We start from the raw sequence: 21243 nt of genomic DNA, 5'->3' as shown, positions 1-21243 counted from the left end.
AGAATCGCTGCATCGGGCTCCTGTGATGGGAAAAGGGGAGGTTGATAACCGATGGATAATTCAAATGGGACAGATTAGTAGACGCGATGGGAAGAGAATTATGAGAATACTCAACCCACGGAAGCTGCTCGCACCAAGAATTCGGATATTGAGAGGACAGACAGCAGAGTGTTCGACCGAGATCTTGATTAGCCCGTTTTCATTGCACATTGGTCTGCGGGTGATAACCAGTTTTGTAATTTGTCTACAAAACTCCTGCCAAAAATGAGACGCCTATCTGACACTACATCAGTCGGAATACCGTGTAGCCGAAAGATGTGATTGATCAAAACCTGAGCCATCTCTTTGGCAGAGGTAAGTTTAGGTAAGGGAATAAAACAAACTGCTTTAGAGAAGCGATCCACCACAGTCAGTAGGACAGTGTTACCATTAGATGCCGGTAAGCCGGTGACAAAATTAAGGGCAATATGAGACCAGGGGCGGGAGGGCACGGGGAAGGATTTAAGCAGAGAGGTTGATTAGATGCTTTATTACGGGCACAAACTGAACAGGCTAATACAAACTGTCTGATGTCCGTAGTCATAGAGGACCACCAAAAGCGTTGACGGACGACAGCCAACGTTCTCCGAATTCCCGGATGGCCGACAAACTTGGATTCATGACCCCACCGGATGACATTGGAACGTAAATGCTCAGAAACCCATAGACGACCCGCTGGGCACCCCTCCGGAACTTCCCCCTCTCAGCCGGCCTCTCTCACCCACTGCTCGATTCCCCACACGAGGGCACCGACCACCCTCCCCTCCGGGAGGATGGTTTCGGTCCGCTCAGACTCAGACTTCTCGAACAGACGGGAGATAGTGTCAGGTTTTGTGTTTTTAGAACCTGGCCGGTACGAGAGGGTGAAGTTAAAACGGTCGAAGAAAAGTACCCAGCGAGCCTGTTTAGATGTTAATCTTCTGGCTAAACGGATATACTCCAAGTTCTTATGATCCGTCCAAACCAGAAAGGGTTCCGAGGTTCCCTCCAACCAGTGACGCCACTCACCCAGCGCGAGTCTAACCGCCATCAGCTCCCGATGGCCTATGTCATAGTTTCGCTCGGCTGGGTTTAACCGGTGAAAGAAAAAAGCACACAGATGCACTTTCCCGTCAACAGAAGATCGTTGAGATAAAATGGCCCCTACTCCAACATCAGATGCATCCACTTCCACTATAAATTTTTTAGCCGGATCTGTAATGGAAAGAACAGGCGCAGAGATGAAACGGGACTTTAATTCAACAAAGGCTTACTGAGCTTCTTTATTCCAATGGAAACACACATTAGGGGAAGTGAGAGCGGTAAGAGGTTTAGCGATCTGACCAAAGTTTCTGATGAAGCGCCGGTAAAAATTGGTGAAACCCAGAAATCGCTGAAGCTCTTTACAAGTGTCGGGCACTGGCCATTCGTCAACCATTTTAACTTTAGCGGGATCGGGACGAATCTCTCCCTCGGCTTTAACGAAACCCAGAAACGAAACCGACTCCTTGTGGAATTCACACTTCTCCACCTTAAAGGGATAGTTCCCTTTAAAATAAAAATTCTGTCATCATTTCCTCATCCTCATGTTGTTCTAAACCTGTATGAACGGTAGAACAGAGTATTCCCAGTGTCCCGAAGGTGTATTAAAGGCTGTCTTCCACTCATCGTACCACCTCTTTAAAACGTACCAAGTGGTACTGGTTTTGATAGGGAAAAAATGCGACCCTTAGGCGGAGAAGTGTTAGAGAGGAGTTTGATCTCACAGTCATACGACCGGTGGCGAGGTAGGGAAGTGGCCCGGCCTTACTGAACACCTGGTGCAGATCAGAGTAATCCGCCGAGAATCCCGAGAGATCGGCAGCCGGAACCTGAGAAACAGAACAAATGACAGGAGAAGGAGCAGGACCAAGACAAGAAACATGACACGAAGACTTCCATGATAACACAACATTGTTCTGCCAATCAATGTCAGGATTATCTTTGGACAACCAGTCATGCCCTAAAATGACTGGCGACTGTTAATGTTCTAACACAAGGGTCTCAAACTCAAACTGGCTTGGGGCCATTTTTAAGACAGACATTTCATCGGGGGCCGCAGAGCTTTTTTAACATTCAAAAAAGTACAATATTTCTGTAAATGTCATGTTTAATTTCTATTATTTAATGTATAATAATACTTGAAAATATATAAGCAGTGGTTTTATCTTTTTAATATACATTGGGGTGGATTCCCGGACAGGGATTATCTTAAAACAGGACTAGGCCTTAGTATAATTAGGAAATATAACTAGTTTTAACAAACATGCCTTACTAAAAACATTACTTGTGTGCATTTTGAAACAAAGGGCACTGATGTATTTTAAGATTGTCAGTGCATGTTGTTTTCAGTTTGGACAGCTCTTACATTTATTTTAGTCTAGGACTAGCCTAGTCCCTGTCCGGGAAACCGCCCCATTCTTTTATAAAAGTAGCCTAAGTAAATCTTTTCTTAACCATATCTTAAAGGTGCTCTAAGCGAATTCACGCATTTTAGACCATAAGACATTTTTTGTTACATTCAGCAAACATCTCCTCACTATCTGCTTGCTGCCTGTCCGCTGATCAAACTGTAAAAAAACGCGATCTCTGTAGACAGTCCAGGCTCCCCAAACTTCAATATAAACACAGTGGCCGAACCTAGCACCACAAAACAAAACAAAGGGTTCCAGCCAATAAACAACAAAAAGGATTTGGGGGTAGGGTTTGGGCGCGTTCATGAAAGCACGGAAGGGAGGGGGAGGAGTTAGCTACGCTCCGTCTGTTTGAAAACAATTCAAACGTCAACAAAAACTAACGTCTCGCAGATTCGCTTAGAACGCCTTTAACTAAGACCTATTATAACCTTGCACTAAACTAAGAAATGTAATTCCTGTATACATTTATAAACTATTATAAAAAGTACCACCAGTAAGTGTTTCTGTTTTGATTTATTTTGGATGGTTTTCATTCATAGCATTGACTTCATTATGTTATTTGTTATTTCAGTTTTAATGAATTTTCTATTATATGTGGGAAAATATTAATAAGTGAAAGTGATCCCATAACTTTTGAATGGGTAGTCCATGTTATATAAGCTAGTTGGACAAAATAAAAAATAACAATACTGCTCTATGTGTAATTGAATAGTAAGCTACATAATAATATATTATACTTCATAATATATAGCAGTATACATACTTTTATCTTCTGTACATTTCTCCTCATCTTTTCTCTTTTCTTAAACTGGGCACTTTGATGGCTCGTTTTCTTATCTGTAGTTTAAAATGTGTTGCATTACATCTACCGCTCTGCCTCCATGTGCGGTGTCTCCATTAGATGCTGTGACTTGAGGTGAACTAACCCCACCGCAGCTCGATCTTCTCTGAGTGACAGCTGAGTATCCACCCGGAAGTAACAAATCTTCTCTGGACAAACACTACAAAGTCCCAACCAGATGAACTGATCGCATGGTGACAACGGTATGATTGACGCGAGGTTCAGTTGAGGAATTAAACTCCGATCACACATTTCGTTATTATCGACATCACGGAGCATGCAGTTCAGCAACGGGTGACGCGACCCACGCCACGGAGCGCAACCTCCGCTCCCGAGCACTTTGGAAAGTAATGTTTTGACTCATTTTAACGTGTTGTTAGACGCGCTGTGAACGAACACTTGAACGTCTAAATCAAAAATCAAAGGAATATAAAACAAAGTGGATAAAAATCTTTCTGTGGGCCAGATTATGTTATATTTTTGAAAGGTGACGCGGGCCGCAGAGAGGGGGAGGGCGAGCCGCAAATGGCCCGCGGGCCGGGAGTTTGAGACCACTGTTCTAACAGATAAAATTCGACCTCCTCACGATGATTGCCAAAGACAAACAAAGTCACAAGGGTGTACGATGGGTGATCACAGCCATATGCTGTCCCTTTAATGTCCAGGCGAAAGAGGTGAAGACAGAGGGATAGAGGGGATTTCCCAGGCTTCGGCCAAACCTGCATCCAGAAAACTTGCCTCCGCACCAGAATCCAGCAACGCCTATGAATGAAAAGACTGTTTAAAATGGATTATTATTGGAAGTGTGGTGCTGCTTACGGGAGATTTAATTGACAATACACCCACCGAAACTCCCGAAGTCATCGGCGGGCAGTACCTTTTACCGGGCACGCAGCAGCAATGTGCCCTGCTTTACCACAATACAGACACAAGCCGCAGGACAGATGACGATTCCTCTCACTGGCGGTAAGGCGGAGCTTGCCCAGTTGCATGGATTCCTCAGCAGGAAGAGAAGATGCGGATTCCACCGACTCAAAGGAGGAGAGGTGAAGAAACGACCGGCGGAGGTCTCGTTGGCGGTGACGAGTCTCGATTCTCAACGCCAGGTCGATAGCCGTCTCGAGGGATGTAGGTGGGTCCCGGGCGGCGACCTCATCTTGGATGGCAGGGTTGAGACCCTCGAGAAACTGAGCTCGTAAAGCGGCATTGTTCCAGTTGCAGTTGATGGCAAGCTTCTTGAACGTGATGGCATACTCCGTGACAGAATAGGTCCGTTGCTGTAGTCTCACCAGCTCTGCTGCTGCCATGTCTCCTCGAAGCGAATGGTCAGATAAGCTCAGCATCTCCTTCTCGAGGGCCTCAAACGAGGTCGTGCAAGGGGCTTTGGCCCCCCATGGATGTAGAAGAGGCGAAACGCCGGGCGGCGTGCATGTGGCTCGCGCTCTGCAGAAGCGGCTCCACCAGGTGCAAAAGAGAATAGTTCACCGAGCGGGGAAACAACCTGCTCTAACCGGTTACTGAGTTCTGAAACTTGATCAGACAGGAGGCGGAAGTCTCTGGCTGCTGCATTCAACAGAGACTAGTGTTGTTTAATGATCGCCCCCTGTTGGTGAAGAGCGTCCTGCACGGGATCCGAACCCTCCGAACTCGCTGACTCCATTGGTTACGCGCTCATTCTGTCACAAAAAGTCTCAGAGATAAATGCAAGTTCACAAATTTATTGAAAAGAGAGAAAGAGGGTGAGACAATAAGTCACAGTTTACAGGAGAGCCACACGCGGCGATCACCGACGTAATCCACTTTGGATGGAGACCGGGGAGATCACCTCACTTGACAGAGGGCATGATACACACTCGACTGAAGGTGAGAGGGAACCGGAACCTGGAGACTGTTAATCCACTCTGGTCTTGGACCGGGGAGAAATTCACACACGGCAGATGGCAAGATCACCTCACACGACAGAGGGTATGACACACGACTGAAGGTGAGAGTGAAGCGAACCTGGAAAGCTGGTAATCTACTCTGGTCATGGACCGGGGAGAAATTCACACACGGTAGATGACAGACAGTATGATACACAAATGAAGAAGGAAGCCGCTGAAACCTGGAAGAGACTGGTATACTGCCTAAAAATTAATTAATTCGAGGGCAAGTTCACGTACATCCACAGGTGTGTGATCTCCGGGCATTGACAAAAACAAAACAGCCCCAGCACACTGAAAATTGCAATAAAAGGAGTGGATTTGAGCCCCCCACAATTCCAATCACTGGTGCAATTAGAATTGGAGAAGGACCCCTGTGTTCCACTAACAAGTGCTATAGCAACCCGGAATGCCATTCCCAACATCACACAGTTGTCATAAAGATGATAACCAAGAGTGATGTTTGGCAAGAAATTTGGATTCTTATTGATCTCATCTATAGCAAAGATCATAGTTGCTGCCTGCTGGAAGCTTGACATATCAAATCTAGAAAACAGACAAATGTGGTCAATAAGTACCAAACCAAAATAAGTTAGAGCATTTTTTTCTGTGGCGGGCGACCCGGAGTTGGAGAGGATCACTCTTCGGGAGACGGTGAAGGCATCCTTGGTTTCATTTTGCTGTTCCACTGGCTGTCCAGCCGGTACCCACATAATCACACTAAGAGTGCATTCCTCTTCCCTCTCCAGGTCTCCTGAGGATCAAGAGAGCCGTGAGCGGGCACACACCAGCTCACCCTCCTCCTTCTCTATTGTCAGCGGGTGTTTTCCAGAGTCTGCACACACCGTCTCGGAGACCAGATGACCATTACACCCTTCAGCGGTCTCAGGTTAGTGTCACATCACACACTGTAGCTGTTTGTGCTCCACAGCACACACACCTGCAGTTTACCCGTCTCGCTCGGCTGGTTATGACCGATCTTGGATTTAGGCCGAAGCACATATTTTATTGTATTCGCCCCCAGATCAGTTTGCAGCCATAGACCTGTAAGATGCGTACTTCATGTGTTCATTCTCCCTCGCCACAGGCCGTTTCTTCGCTTTACATTCGAGGGGAGGGCATATCAATACAAAGTACCACCATTTGAGCTATCTCTCTCTCTCACCCTGTCTCCATGAAAGTGTTATAGACGCGGTAAAACCCCAGAGAGAGAGCGGTGTTTGCATTCTGCTTATATCTACATCGGCTTATAATAGTTCATTCTTGGCAGAGCTGCACGAACACAGAGACTTAACGCTTTGGCATCTTGCTCATTTGAGTCTTCAGGTAAACTGGGAAAAGAGCAAACTTTGCTCAGTGCAGAGGATCTCTTTTCTTGGTGTGGAACTGGACTCGATCGTATCATCGGTACGTTTAACAAAAACGCGTGTCCAGCCAATCCTGACTTGCCTGAATACATTTCAGGCAAGAGTGCGGTCCCGTTGAAACAATTTCAGAAGCTCTTGGGGCATATGGCTGCAGCTGCGGCTATGACACCGCTCGGGCTGCTTCATATGAGACGGCTTCAGCGTTGGTTTCACGATCGAGTCCCGAGGAGAGCGTGGCGCACGGCATACATCGTGTAATCATTACACCTGCGTGTCGTCTCAATTTCTCCCCGTGGTCAGACCCAGCGTTTCTGAGGGCAGATATGCCCCTGAGACAGGTCTCCTGGCATTTTGTAGCACACACAGAGGCCCCCAGCGCGGGGTGAGCAGCCACTTATGACAGGCTTGCAGTCTCTGGGGTGTGCAGAGCACCCCAACTGCCGCGAGCGGTGGGCTGTATATCTGGGACTCATACGCTTCGCTACAAAGCTGCGAGGGAAGTATGTATTGGTTCGCACCGACAACATTGCGACTGTTGCGTATATCAACCGTCAAGGTGGTTTGTGCTCTCGTCACCTGTCGCATCTCACTTGTCATCTCCTCCTTGTCAGAAGCATCTGAGGTCCCTTCGTGCCATTCCCATCCTGGGCTCGTTCAACACAGCAGCAGACGCGCTCTCACGAACAGCGTGCCCCAGCGAATGGTGACTCCACCCCCAGATTTGGAAACGTTTTGGTCGAGCGCAGATAGATCTGTTTGCGTCCCCGGACACAACCTATTGTCACCTGTTTTATTCACTAACCGAGAGCAGCCTCGGCTTGGATGCGCTGGCACACAGCTGGCCGTGGGGGATGCGCAAATATGCGTTCCCCCAAGTAAGCTTAATTGCACAGACTCTGTGCAAAGTCAGGCAGGACGAGGAGAGCCTTCTACTGGTCGCGCCTTCTGGACGACCAGGAATTGGTTGCCAGAACTGACGCTCCTCTCGACAGCCCCTCCCTGGCAGATTCCCCTGAGGCACGTTAGGGCACCTGCGGCCCGACCTGTGGGGTTTCCACGTTGGTCGCTGAGCGCGCGGTAGGTTTATGTGATTTATCGCAAGCGGTATCTAACACCATCACTGCAGCGCGAGCGCAATCTACTAGACACACGTACACCCTTCAATAGAACCTGTTTGTCGTTTGGTGCTCTTCGCAACACGAAGACCCTTGAGAATGCCTATTAATGTCGTGCTTTCATATCTTCAGCACCGGTTGGATGGTAGGCTGTCACCCTCCACCATTCGTGCTTAACCATTTGTGCCCTCCCTCTTTCCTCCTTGGGACCTGTCCATGGTGCTGAAAGCCCTGCAGGAACCTCCATTTGAGCCTCTGCAGTCTGTGATTCTGAAGTTTTTGTCAATGAAAACTCTGACCCTGCTCGCATTGACCTCTGTTAAGAGGATAGGGGACGATTCGTGCCTTCAGTTTGGTCCTGCGCTCTTGAGGGTCACGCTCAGACCCAGATCAGGCTACGTGCCCAAAGTTCCCACCACTCCTTTCAGAGATCAGGTGGTTAGCTTGCAAGCGCTGCCCCTGGAGGAGGCAGACCCAACCATGGCTTTATGATGTCCTGTACACGTGCTGCGCTTGGGCACTTGCTCATGGTTCCTCGCTGACAGACATCTGTAGAGCTGCTGGTTGGCGACACCTAATACGTTCATTCGATTTTATAGTGTTCGTGTCGAGCCGGTTTCTTCTCGTGTCACTCGCGTGTCGGCTTGCAGCCTCCGACTGATGCTTCACAATCAATGTGTCAGTATGGAAGACCATCCGGTCGAAAATGCATAATGGTTTGATTTTACCTTTCTCCGCTGCCTTGGCAGCTGTTGTTGCGGAGCATCGGCTGTCAGCCTCTCACTAGCTGCATCCTAGTGAACCTATGTGCTTGGCTCGGGCATCCACATTGCGTCCCCTACGCGGGGTTCCTTTGTGAGTATTTTTCCGCTGCTTACACAGCCATGGCTGTCTATTACATAATTTCCCCCACCATTAACCCCTGATGGGGCGGTGGCTTCCGCAGCATTCCTATTCCGCTCAGATAGTGCGCTTCCCAGTCGCTGGCACTACTGTGGGTTAAAGGAACATGTAGTGCCCGGACTTCTGTCTTAAATCCTTTTCTCCATCTCCTTAAGTGGAACCGGAGAGCTTTATGCAGACACTGGAAGATGTGACGTCGTCATGACCGACCGAAAGGGAACGTCTCAGTTATGTATGTAACCCTCGTTCCCCGAAGGAAGGAAACGGAGACGTCACGTCCCGTTGCCACAGGTGCTGCTCCCTGCTGATTATGGCCGGACACTGATTCTCGGCTTTCTCTGCGAAAATACGCTAATTTCCCTATGTGCACGTGCGGCTTATATACCACATGGCGGGGCGGCGCCGGCATTATGCAAATACCTCAATGCCAAGTTCATTGGCGTTTTAATAGTAATCGAAGCAGATTGGTCTCCCCCAATCCGTCGGTCACGACGTGACGTCTCCGTTCCCTTACTTCAGGGAATGAGGGTAACATACGTAACTGAGACGTTTCTTCAAAAATACAAAATTTTAGTAAAAAGCTCAGATAATTGCATTTTTGTAAAGAACTTTTGTTAGAAATCAGATTCAGAACCATGATTGAAACATACACAGAGTTTTACTGTTTTTGGAACAGTGGATTCATCAGTGTTTTATAAGTTGAGTAAGAGTACTACCTAGTGGATAATAGTGGAAATATGGATTGCTGTAAAAACATGTGAATGGCAGGGAAGCGTTTTCTCTTAATTGACGAGATAACTTAAGTTGGGGGTTACAATTATAAAGTTATAAAGAAAATAAGTTATAAAGTAGAATTTTTACTTTTTTCTATATAAGTGTTTCATTATTATGCTTTAAACTAAATAGTTTATTTCATTAATAATGTAAATCGCTTTCGTTCTTCTTTTCAAAGCTCTTGGCCGCTCCAGAGCATCTGCCTTTGCTAAGTAACCAAGCTTTGCTTGACGTTGTGACGAGCACCCACCTTAGGAAAAAGAAATCGGTGCCTATAAACATGCACATTTGTTAAAAAACATATATCAGTGCTTTTTGAACTTTGTTTAAAGATGCATACCAATATTGTTTTTTGTAAATTATGTTTAGAAAAACTACTTTAATGTCCTAATATAACTAAGGCTTTTTCCTGGATTAATCTAAACCCTGTCCTGGAAAAGGGTCACACTTAGAGGGTTTTGGATCTGAGATCTTCATCATATGTCATTTACTAAAATCAGAGAAATACAAACTGTATTACGAACCAATGAAGGATAATTTATTAAGATGATAACAAAGTACAACAAGCATTACAAAGTTTTCTGTTTGCACGGAAGGATAAGATTTACAGGTGTGAAATTCACAGGTTTGCAAAAAAAAAAAATGTGTAAAAACATAAAACACAATTATTTCTTGGACATCTCTCGCCCCATAACAGCTTTTTTAGTGTTTCTCTCTGGATGTAAGAGGATGATGTAGCACTTCGGGGCAAATATGGCCACCAGTAATCCAAAACTGGAAGCCAAAATGGCAAAAATCTCCACAGCCACTGCATATTTCCCTGGTGAGCTGACATAAGCTGGAACAAACGTGATCCATACAGCACAAAAGATCAACATACTAAAGGTAATGAATTTTGCTTCATTAAAACTATCTGGTAGATTTCTTGCTAGAAAAGCTAACATGAAGCTTACGGCTGCCAAAAACCCAATGTAGCCCAGCAGCACAGCGAATCCAGCCACTGAACCAATAGCACATTCATAAACGATTTTGGAGCTGACATACTGACTGTTTTTATGAGGTGTTGGAGATGCATTTGACAGCCAAACAACACATATTGCCACTTGGAGGGCAGTTAGGACCAAAACGGTACCTCTTTGTTGGGCTGCTCCGAACCATTTCATAGCACCTTTACCCTCTGGTCGAGATGACTTAAACACGGCTATTACCACCATAGTCTTGACCAGAATGCTGGAGACGCACAAAACAAAGCTAATGCCAAACACAGCATGTCTTAACTGACACGTCCACAACTGTGGTCGGCCAATAAACAGCAGCACACACAGGAAACACAGTTTGAGTGACAGCAGCAGCAGGAAGCTGAGCTCTGAATTATTGGCGCGCACTATAGGAGTGTTGCGGTGATGAGCAAAAATGATCATGACAACAGCACAGAAGCAGGTGCCGAGCAGAGAAGCAGTGGTCAGGGAGATGCCCAGAGGTTCCTCATAGGACAAAAACTCCACTTCTTTAGGGATACAGCGATTTTTTTCTGGATTGGACCAAAACTCACCTGGACACAATGTGCACTCATTTGCATCTATGAGAAACAGAGTAGAAAATAATTTTATTTTTCAAATTATACATTTTAAAAGTTTTGAATAGGGTATAATTTTTTTACCTGTTGTATTAGAAATCTCTCCATCTGCACATGGCAGGCAGTCAAAACAGCAGACAGGAAGGCCTTTCCTCCTGGCTCGTCTGGTGCCTGGTGGGCAGCTCTCACTACACACAGACCGTGGAGGCTGAAGGATACATCAACTGTTATGTACATGCAGGCAAGCATTGTGGTGTCTCAGTTGCACACTGAATGTTTATGTAACCTCACTCACTGTGCAAGCTAAGCTTTTATCATAAACGGTCAAAAGATCATGTGTTACATTTGCGGACCATTAACTGACACAAAGACATTAATTAATATTATTCCACATAAAACAATGTCAGAACGGTCCTCTTTTTCCACACTTATAAACACGGGGGTGGTAGTTTCGCATACCGGTGCAAGACGAGAAGCTGTGGTTTAAAAGTATTTTGTTTCTTGCTGAAAATGACTATCGTTTTGCTAGATAAGACTCTTTGAAGCTGCATTGAAACTGTAACTGTTGAGGTCCAATAAAGTCTATTAAATTGAGAAAAATCCTGGAATGTTTTTCTTAAAAAACTTAAAGGCAGAGTGCACAAAGTTTGAAAAACGCTTTGGAAAAGGAGACGGGCCGACTACCAAAACACACTTATAGCCAATCAGTAGTAAGGAGCGTGTCTACTAACCGACATCCTTGCCGGGTTGCGTATGTGTGGGGCGGGTCTTTTAAAAGAAGGTCCAGATTCTATTGGGGTAGGGGCGTGTTTGTTTAGGTGATTTCAAATATCAACATTGGCTTTCAAACATTGTGCACTCCGCCTTTAATTTCTTCTCGAATTAACAAAGAAAGACATCAAAATTTTGGATGACATGATGATGAGTAAATTATCAGGATTTTTGTAAAGAAAATTAAGTAATCCTTTAATTGTTTTTATCTGTATATGAACAAAGGATTACATGACAAAACATGCACACACAGAACACGGGGATTAAGGGGGCACAAGATCTATTGTTGTCTGTTAGACGTACTATTAAAAATTATGATTAACTGATTAACTAAGACATTTATTTATACGACACATAGATGTTCAGGCCTGGCAATAATAGCATTCACCAACTTTCTGTTTAGCGTAATTAATACATTCTCAGTGATCATTTTATAGTTTTGTGTTATTTTAAGAGTATATATCTGACATAGCGTGACATTAAGATGTAATGGTGATTACTTTTCTTGTCTCAAAGTTCCAGTATAATGTATCTTCATCCAGTGTGAGAACCTTTCCTACTGAGGCCCCTTCATCCACCAAACCGACTCTGCTGACCTTTATTGACCCGTCAGAGCTCGGCTGCCAGTTCATCACATCATAGATGGCCAGAGCATCTCCATTCTTATCAAATGACACATGATCCCCAAAACCTGTGGTGAAGTTTACTTTTTGTAGGTAATGAACCATCTGCTTAACAACAGAGGAGACAAGTGTAATATGTATTTCTGTATTGCATAAAAACTTAGAATATTTCCTAAACATGTGATTTATTTGTAATGCTTTGTTTCTTAACTTGTAAATCTCACCTGCCAAGGCTGCAGGTTTGTTATGTCAGCACAGGTGTTGTCACTGAATGGTCCTCTCCCCTCCTCACACTGCATCAGATCATGAAGTGCATGTGCCAGGGCATAAACTGCTTTGTACACATTATATGAAGCCCTGAGTTCTGATACATCAGTGTATGCTGTGTTTGTGCTGCTCAGATCCTCTTGCCCTGTACAGATGTTTTCTCCCTCACTGTCTCCTTTCTCAAACCTGCACCCGAACATGTTCTCCCAGAAAATCTTTACCATATTGTTTTTTGGATTGTTGTCAGGACGAAGGTGTAGCAGAAAGTCTTGAAGTCCCTGAATTTCTCCACGGCGGATGGCGATGCCCAGTGTGCCACCCAGGAAGGGCAGAAGACGCTGAGTGTGAAATACAGGAGAGGTAGCCCAAGCTTCACTTGCAATCCACTGCTTCCCTGTCACATTTTGCAACGCCACCTCATCCATTAAAGGTAACAGATAGGCTTCAGTGGAGAAAACCACCACAACTTTAGCTGTAGAGCTCTGAATTACTTTTACTATGCGCTGAATATCTCTCCGGTTGTTATCACGGGGCAGTATTTCAGAAAAGCCAACACATCCCCCAAACAGCTGCACTTCTTGGTAGAAGGACTGAGCAGCATAGATGCCATAATCATCATCACTATAGAGAAGACCAACCCAGGTCCATCCAAAATGTCTCAAGATTTGAACCATAGCTTGAACCTGAAAGGCATCACTGGGGATAGTTCTGAAGAAGGAGGGATATTTCTTCCTGTTACTCAAACAGGAGCAGGTGGCAAAGTAGCTAACCTTAAAAAAATAGACAGCAAATGCATCTTTACTGCAAAATAATTTTAATACATAAACGAGTTTTTATGTTTCAAATTTTTTAAATATTACCATGGGCACTTGAAACAGGCCCAGTACACTGGAAATTGCAATGGAGTGAGTGGATCCTGGATCCCCCACAATTCCTATCACTGGTGGTGGTCCAGTACAGTTAAGGTTGGAGAAGGACTCCTGTGTCCCACTAATCAAAGCTGTGGCAGCACGAAATGCCACTCCAAGCTTGACACAGTTGTCATAAATGTAGTAACCCAGGGTGATGTTCGGCAGCAGACGAGGATTTTTATTGATTTCATCTAATGCAAAAGCCATAGTCTGTGCCTGCTGAAAGCTTGCCATATCAAATCTAGAAATGAACAAGATACATATTATATTGCTGTACTGGTACTTAATAAAAACAATAAATTATTCCTATATAATAAACCAATTTTTACAATCTCTTTTGATATGCAGAATCTGTTTGTTTCTGTATTTCCCAAGACAGTTTAGCAAATTAACTGACAGACATGCAAGTATTTAAAAAATCTAAATAATTCAGCTGTTTTGTTTAGTCTCTTTAAATTTGTCTTTCACACTTGTTCTTATTTCCCTTGACCCCAGACTCACTGCTCACAGTATGGTGGTTGTGGCTCAGATGTAAAGCTCAGCTCTGGGAACACTGTGAGAAAGTGAACTTCAAACAGGCCTCCAATGACAAGGTCTCCGTCCTGATACATCCCGTTCAGCTTGAAGTGTCCCTGAAGCCGACAAGTGCTTGAACTGACCACAGAAGCTACAGACATGCAGTTAAAGGACAGGTACAGACATATATGTAAAGTGATCCACATCTCTCTTTATTACCAGCTCATGCATTTGGCTCAGTTATTTATAATAAGGATTGTACTGTATGGGGTGTTGTTTTGAAGCAGCAGGCGGTGCCAAATAGGCCTCCCAGGAAATCTCTTTTTCAGCATTTTTCAGTGTGCGACCCCCCTTGTGTATGGTACATCCCTTCGTGCCCCCCAAAGAAAATTTATAACAAAGAACAGTTCTAAAATTTGAATTAAACAAAACATATTAAATTATTCAAAGTGGTGCTGTTGGTTAGTAGCCTTATTTTTTAGGTTTAATTACATGGAATTCATGATAAATGAATGTATTTTATAAAATGTCATAAAACTGGGGCCCCCTGGCACCATCTTGCGGCGCCCCAGTTTGAGAACCACTGGTTTATAAAATGGCATATTACAACCTCATGTTTGTTGTTGTGTTTAATTTGCCCTTCATTATAGTACTGATCATTAAAGTTAAAATAAGTCACCCTTTCAACTTAAAATGTAACTTGTAGTGTGCATGAAAAGTACATACAGTAAAGTGGAAATGTTCTACTTTGATCCTATTTTGTGCTATATTATAGTTGAGATTAATTTCTTGTTATGTAGAAAATGTTTATAAACAATGAATAGCTACACACTTTTGACTGCATATACTGTATACAAAATCATGCTGCCCACGTGAATTGTGTAGACCAGGTTTATTTCTAGGTTGTCCTGTAGATGGCAGTGTATTCCTAGATTTACATTTGCATGGTCGCATATCAAAGTTTGTTGATTTGTTTATTCTGTTGAAAACAAAATAAGATATTTTGATAAATGATGGTAACCACAGAGTTTTTGGTTTCTATAGCAGGAAAACCAAATACTATGGAAGTCAATGGGTACCGTCAACTGTGTGTTTACCATAATTTATTGAAATTTCTTTTTTGTGTTCAACAGAATAAAGAAACTCATACAGGTTTAGAACAACATGAGGGAGAGAAAATGATGACAGAATTTTTTGGGTGAACTATCCCTTTAATACCTTGTTCTGTAGTCATGTAATAAGTAAGATAACATATTGTACAATCAGATGATCACTATCTCCCTTGTGATAGTGGCTTGTAAGAGGATTTCACAGTTTATTATGGTTTTCTTTCTAACTATAAATAGTATATAAATAGTTTCATTAGTATATTGTTTTTTAGGTTATGTTCTGTTTATTTTTTACTCTTTAAGGTGTAGATTTTAAATTAGTTGTTTTGTTTGATGTGTGTGATTTGTATTGTGTATATGAGAAGTTCTTTGAATTTAACAAATTACAATCACAGTTTTATATACATTTTGCCTAAATATATAAAATTTTTATTATTTCGATTACAAAAAAAAAAAAAACATGAAGGAAAATGTATTTAATTGCCAAGTGTTGTTACATATAGTGATTATGGCTGTTTATTCAAGTAAGCATAGAGGCAATGTCATAAAGATATTTTTACAGCAATCATGTAAAACTATTTCTTCTCTGTGCCTCTTCCCATTATGGCTCTTTTAGTGTTTCTCTCTGGATGTAAGAGGATAATGTAGCATTTCGGAGCAAATATGGCCACCAGTAATCCAAAACTGGAAGCCAGGATGGCAAAAATCTCCACAGCCACTGCATATTTCCCTGGTGAGCTGACATAAGCTGGAACAAACGCAATCCACACAGCACAAAAGATCAACATACTAAAGGTAATGAACTTTGCTTCATTAAAACTATCTGGAAGATTTCTTGCTAGAAAAGCTAACATGAAGCTCACTGCTGCCAGAAACCCAATGTAGCCCAGCAGCACAGCAAATCCAGCCACTGAACCAATAGCACATTCAAACACTATTTTAGATCTGATATACAGGCTGTTTTTATGGGGTGTGGGAGGTGCAGATGATAGCCAGACCGCACATATCACCACCTGAAGGGCAGTTAAGACCAAGACTGTGCATTTTTGTTGCGCTGAACCGAACCACTTCATAGCACTTTTACCCTCTGGTCGAGATGACTTAAACACGGCTATTACCACCATAGTCTTGACCAGAATGCTGGAGACGCACAAAACAAAGCTAATGCCAAACACAGCATGTCTTAACTGACACGTCCACAACTGTGGTCGGCCAATAAACAGCAGCACACACAGGAAACACAGTTTGAGTGACAGCAGCAGCAGGAAGCTGAGCTCTGAATTATTTGAACGTACTACAGGTGTTTTGCGGTGATGGGCAAAAACGATTGTGACAACAGCACAGAAGCAGGTGCCGAGCAGAGAAGCAGTGGTCAGGGAGATGCCCAGAGGTTCCTCATAGGACAGAAACTCCACTTCTTTAGGAATACAGCGATCATTATTTAGGTTCGACCAGAAGTCATTCGGACATGCTATACATTCAGTTAAATCTGTATGCAAGGAAGAATCAGAAATGTTAAAAAAGAGATAAAACAATGTGAGTAAGACAAAGCAAATTAAAGTGACAGCATAAGGAAAGTGTTTTAATATATAGTGTAATTAAAATGCATGTTCAATTTGCAATGCACAGTATTATCTTTTCTTGTTTTGCTATAACTATTTTTTTCACCTGTTGTATTAGAAATCTCTCCATCTGCACATGGCAGGCAGTCAAAACAGCAGACAGGAAGGCCTTTCCTCCTGGCTCGTCTTGTGCCTGGTGGGCAGCTCTCACTGCACACAGACCGTGGAGGCTGAAGGATACATCAACCATTACTTTTAATCATGCAGTGCATATATATATATATATGGAAAATAGTCTGTTTAAATCGGCTATAATTAAATATAAACATAAATCTAAAATGTTAATTACTTTTCTTGTCTCAAAGTTCCAGTATAATGCATCTTCGTCCAGTGTGAGCACCTTTCCTGTTGCTGCCCCTTCATCCACCACACCGACTGTGCGGACAATGATTGACCCGTCAGCGCTCGGCTGCCAGTTCAACACATCATAGATGGCCAGAGCATCTCCATTCTTATCAAATGACACATGATCCCCAAAACCTGTGGTGAAGTTCACCTTCTGTAAGTAATAGACCACCTGCACATTTTACAAACAGGATAGTCTTTTACTGCCTTCAGGTTTTTGTGCACTTGCTATAAATTTGCTTTGTAAGTGACTGCACTTATTAGTCTTACCTGCCAGGGCTGCAGGTTTGTTATGTCAGCACAGGTGTTGTCACTGAATGGTCCTCTCCCCTCCTCACACTGCATCAGATCATGAAGTGCATGTGCCAGGGCATAAACTGCCTTATACACATTATATGAGGCCCTTAGTTCTGATACATCAGTGTATGCTGTGTTTGTGCTCCTCAGATCCTCTTGCCCGGTACAGATGTTTTTTCCTGTACTGTCTCCAGCCTCAAATTTGCACCTGAACATGTTCTCCCAAAAGATTCTCACCATATTATTCTGTGAATTGTTGTCAGGGCGAAGGCGTAGTAGAAAATCACCCAGTCCCTGAATCTCTCCACGTCGGATGGCAATACCCAATGTGCCCCCGAGGACAGGCTTAAGCCGTGCAGCAAGAAGCACAGGTGAAGTGGCCCAAGCCTCACTAGCAATCCATTGCATTCCTGTCACATTTTGCAACAGCATCTCATCAACAAGGGGCAACAAATAGCTTGAAGTGGAAAACACTACCACAACCTTTGCTGTGGAGTCCTGCATAACGTTTATTATGCGCTGTATTTCCTTGGGGTTGTTATCAGTAGGTAGTATCTCAGAGAAAGCCACACATCCTCCAAACAGCTGAACATCCTGCTGAAAGGATTGAGCGGCATATTTACCATAGTCATCGTCACTATACAGAAGACCAACCCAGGTCCATCCAAAATGTCTCAAGATCTGAATCATAGCTCGAACCTGGAAGGCATCACTGGGGATAGTTCTGAAGAAGGAGGGATATTTCTTCCTGTCACTTAAACAGGAGCAGGTGGCATAATAGCTAACCTTATAGGGAGATGAAAAAAGGGAAAAATTAAACACAGATGACAGTAAGCACAAAAAGGTTACTTTTACAGAGTTATTGTGTTAGCAGAAACTAAAACATTTTTGAATATTTGCACAATACTATAATCTCTACCATAGGCACTCTGAATAACCCCAAGACACTGGAGATCGCAATAGAATGAGTGGAACCTGGGTCCCCAATGATCCCAATCACTGGTGGTGGTCCAGTACAGTTAAGATGAGAGAGGGACTCCTTTGCCCCACTTATTAAAGCTGTGGCAGCACGAAATGCCACTCCAAGTCGTAAACAGTTATCATAGATTTGGTAACCAAGCGTGATGTTTGGCAGCAGATTGTGATTATTATTGATCTCATTTATGGCAAAAACCATAGTCTGTGCCTGCTGAAAGCTTGTCATATAAAATCTGGAAAAAACAACAATTAAGTTTGCATTTAATATAAGCAACATACTGTAGATACATTAAAAACATTACATTTATAAAAACATTTATAATAAATTTAAAAACTTCAAATACATTTTCATTATACACTTATTTAGGCTTTATGTTACACAAGCAGTTTCATTTCAGTCCTGTATCTTGTCAAGTTTCAGCTCTTCACATGATATCAGTTAAATGCGACCACCACTGACAAGGGACAGTGCAATACAATTGTTCATTTGAAATGAAATGAAGCATTACGGTCCAGACTCACTGCTCACACTTTGGTAGTTCTGGCTCAGTTGTGAAGCTCAGCACTGGAAATGCTTTAAGGTATTGAACCTCAAAAAGACCACCTATGATAAAGTCTCCATCCGTGTACATCCCGTTCAACTTGAAGCGTCTCAGAATCTGACAGGAGTCTGAACTGGCCATCATAGATACAGAGATATAGTTCGATAACAGGAGCAGGCAAATATGCAGAATTATCCACATCTCTTACTCCGTATGTGCCTCTTTATCTTTCTGTATGACCCTTACACACTGATTTCTCTTAAAGATTGTGTGTGGTGTTTTATAGAGCAGGCGGTGTCACATGGGCATGAAGACGTCATTTTGCCATTCTCAAACTCTCCACCTTTTCATCATAACATAAACATTTAATTTGATTTCATCTATCATTAAATTCAATCTAATTTTAACATTAAATATGAGTTAAAACAGAGATATCTCATATAGTTTAAAGTTTATACGGTAGTTGTATTTTTTAAAACTGGATCTTATAGATCCCTGGCCTAGGTAAAAAAACACCATTTAGTTTGCTTTTATAACATCAAATCTATAATCTCAAATTTTTTATTCAATTATAAGTGAATTTATATGATTTAATTGTTAAACAAATGTTTATGTGCTTGTGTGTTTATGAACCATGGTCAGCATTGGTGAATCTTATTTAGTGAAATGGGTTGCTAATTCATCATTTGTATTTTATGAATTTAAATTTTTTTTCTTTGTGAACTATGCTCTGTATTCTTTATCATTTCATTTTTAGACTATAAAACATAATCTGTTACATCACACAGCTCTGATTCAATCTCATCGGCATTCTGCTATTTGGAGTCTAGATGGCACTCGAGTGCTTGAATTTGCTTTGTAATGCACCTGTGGTCCTTCACAAAGCCTTATCCTCCTATGGGTATGTGTAATTACTAACATACATACCGTGTACATGGCTTAGCAGGTTATACCCATATATAACTATAAGTTAGAGCTGTAATCGAGCCTTAAAAGTTAGGCCCGAAATGACCGAAGCCCGACAGAATTCCCACTGTGCAAAGTGACGTTGGAATGACGTCTTTTTCATGTAATTTTTGGACGTCCGAATCCGGTCCATAAAAGGGGTTGTTTTGTAACGGCAGGCGACGTCTTTTTTTCGACGTCTTCTGCACGTCTAAAGGTTGACATCCGTAGGACCTCCGTGTGAGGAAAATAGACATAAAAAAAGCGAAAAGAGATAATTGTCTCTGCAGTTCACCCATCCATTGCAACACCGAAACACTTTAGTCATTTCGTGCCTGCCGCAGGATTCGAACTACCGATCTCTGGGTTACAAGCAAGTCTCACTAACCACTCAGCCTCCACACTCTATATAAGGCACACTTATTGCATTCATACCATGAACTCAACATTATGAGAATATGTGACAATATTTTCATGTTAAATTGTTAGTATGATCATATACTTTTAATATAACGAACTACACAGTTAATTACAGATTTTTAATTGTACATTTAGATGAATTTGTATATAATTCAAGAAAGCAGAAAAACAGTACTGTATAAATAATATAGACTATTCGTAAGTATTAATCATGTTGGGACAACAATCCTGATATTTGTATATAAACACATTTTTATAGGCCTTATCATGTAATAAAGACATAGGCCTGTCATAGACGTCCAAATGACGTCTCAAAAAATTACCCAGTTCAAATGTTGCCGTAAATATGACGTCCAAAAAATTACCCAGTTCAAACGTCAAATGTTGCAGTAAATATGCCAATAAAATTATTATTTCTTAACAAATTAAATAAAGATAATACATTCTGAATTAAGATGGGTATTTGGCAATAATGAAATTAAGATAAAGGCTCCGCGGGATTTGCGTCGGCACTTCTCGCCATTATTGCCAACATTAGTCTATATCCTGTCTAAATGATGTATTTAAGACTCAATTAATATTTAGTTATACATTGAAAAACCTTTACTCATGAAGATTAGGCTACATCTTTTTGTTGAGGAAAATTATTAAATCCACTGTAAATGGCTTCAGTGCAGTCCTGCGCTTACTGATCCTGCGCTGCATCCAGCAGCATTGAACTTGACCGCTCATTTACTGCGCAAAGCCGGAGCGCAAGCCCGAGCCCGGCCCGAGCCCGTGTAAAATGTTAGAAATGAAGCCCGACGGGTCCCATCGGGTTCGGGCAAAGATCTTCAGCTCTACTATAAGTATGCTTTCTATTGCGTCTTACTTAATGCAGCTAAAACATTCAATACTGCTTTAAATAACTTTCAGGATTCAAAAT

The 21243-nt window shown here is 42.6% G+C and overlaps 2 protein-coding genes and 1 long non-coding RNA gene across 4 annotated transcripts; 1 reads left to right on the top strand and 2 right to left on the bottom strand.

Annotated features, from left to right (window-relative positions):
• Positions 1-10061: 10061 nt before the first annotated feature.
• On the bottom strand, positions 10062-14266 carry LOC129419473 (extracellular calcium-sensing receptor-like). The gene is made up of 6 exons (XM_055174613.2): positions 14046-14266; positions 13494-13785; positions 12591-13403; positions 12244-12471; positions 11057-11180; positions 10062-10975 (listed from the first exon to the last, which is right to left on the bottom strand). Exons 1-6 carry the CDS (start codon positions 14264-14266, stop codon positions 10062-10064), a joined length of 2592 nt encoding a protein of 863 aa, XP_055030588.2.
• On the top strand, positions 12937-19878 carry LOC141349717 (uncharacterized). Of its 2 annotated transcripts, XR_012357696.1 has the most exons (5): positions 12937-13063; positions 14040-14236; positions 15786-15964; positions 16850-17292; positions 17697-19878. It is a non-coding gene; the product is annotated as an uncharacterized lncRNA (long non-coding RNA). The 2 variants fall into 2 exon arrangements; XR_012357695.1 differs by having other exon boundaries at positions 15786-17292.
• LOC141349716 (extracellular calcium-sensing receptor-like) lies at positions 15745-19154 on the bottom strand. Its single transcript, XM_073853475.1, has 6 exons — positions 18934-19154; positions 18353-18644; positions 17407-18219; positions 17081-17308; positions 16838-16961; positions 15745-16658 (listed from the first exon to the last, which is right to left on the bottom strand). Exons 1-6 carry the CDS (start codon positions 19152-19154, stop codon positions 15745-15747), a joined length of 2592 nt encoding a protein of 863 aa, XP_073709576.1.
• Positions 19879-21243: the final 1365 nt, after the last annotated feature.

The sequence above is a fragment of the Misgurnus anguillicaudatus genome, chromosome 15 (assembly GCF_027580225.2).
Source record: "Misgurnus anguillicaudatus chromosome 15, ASM2758022v2, whole genome shotgun sequence".
Lineage (NCBI taxonomy): Eukaryota > Metazoa > Chordata > Actinopteri > Cypriniformes > Cobitidae > Misgurnus > Misgurnus anguillicaudatus.
Note: the sequence above shows the minus strand (reverse complement) of the source record. Positions and strands in the feature narration are given on the sequence as shown.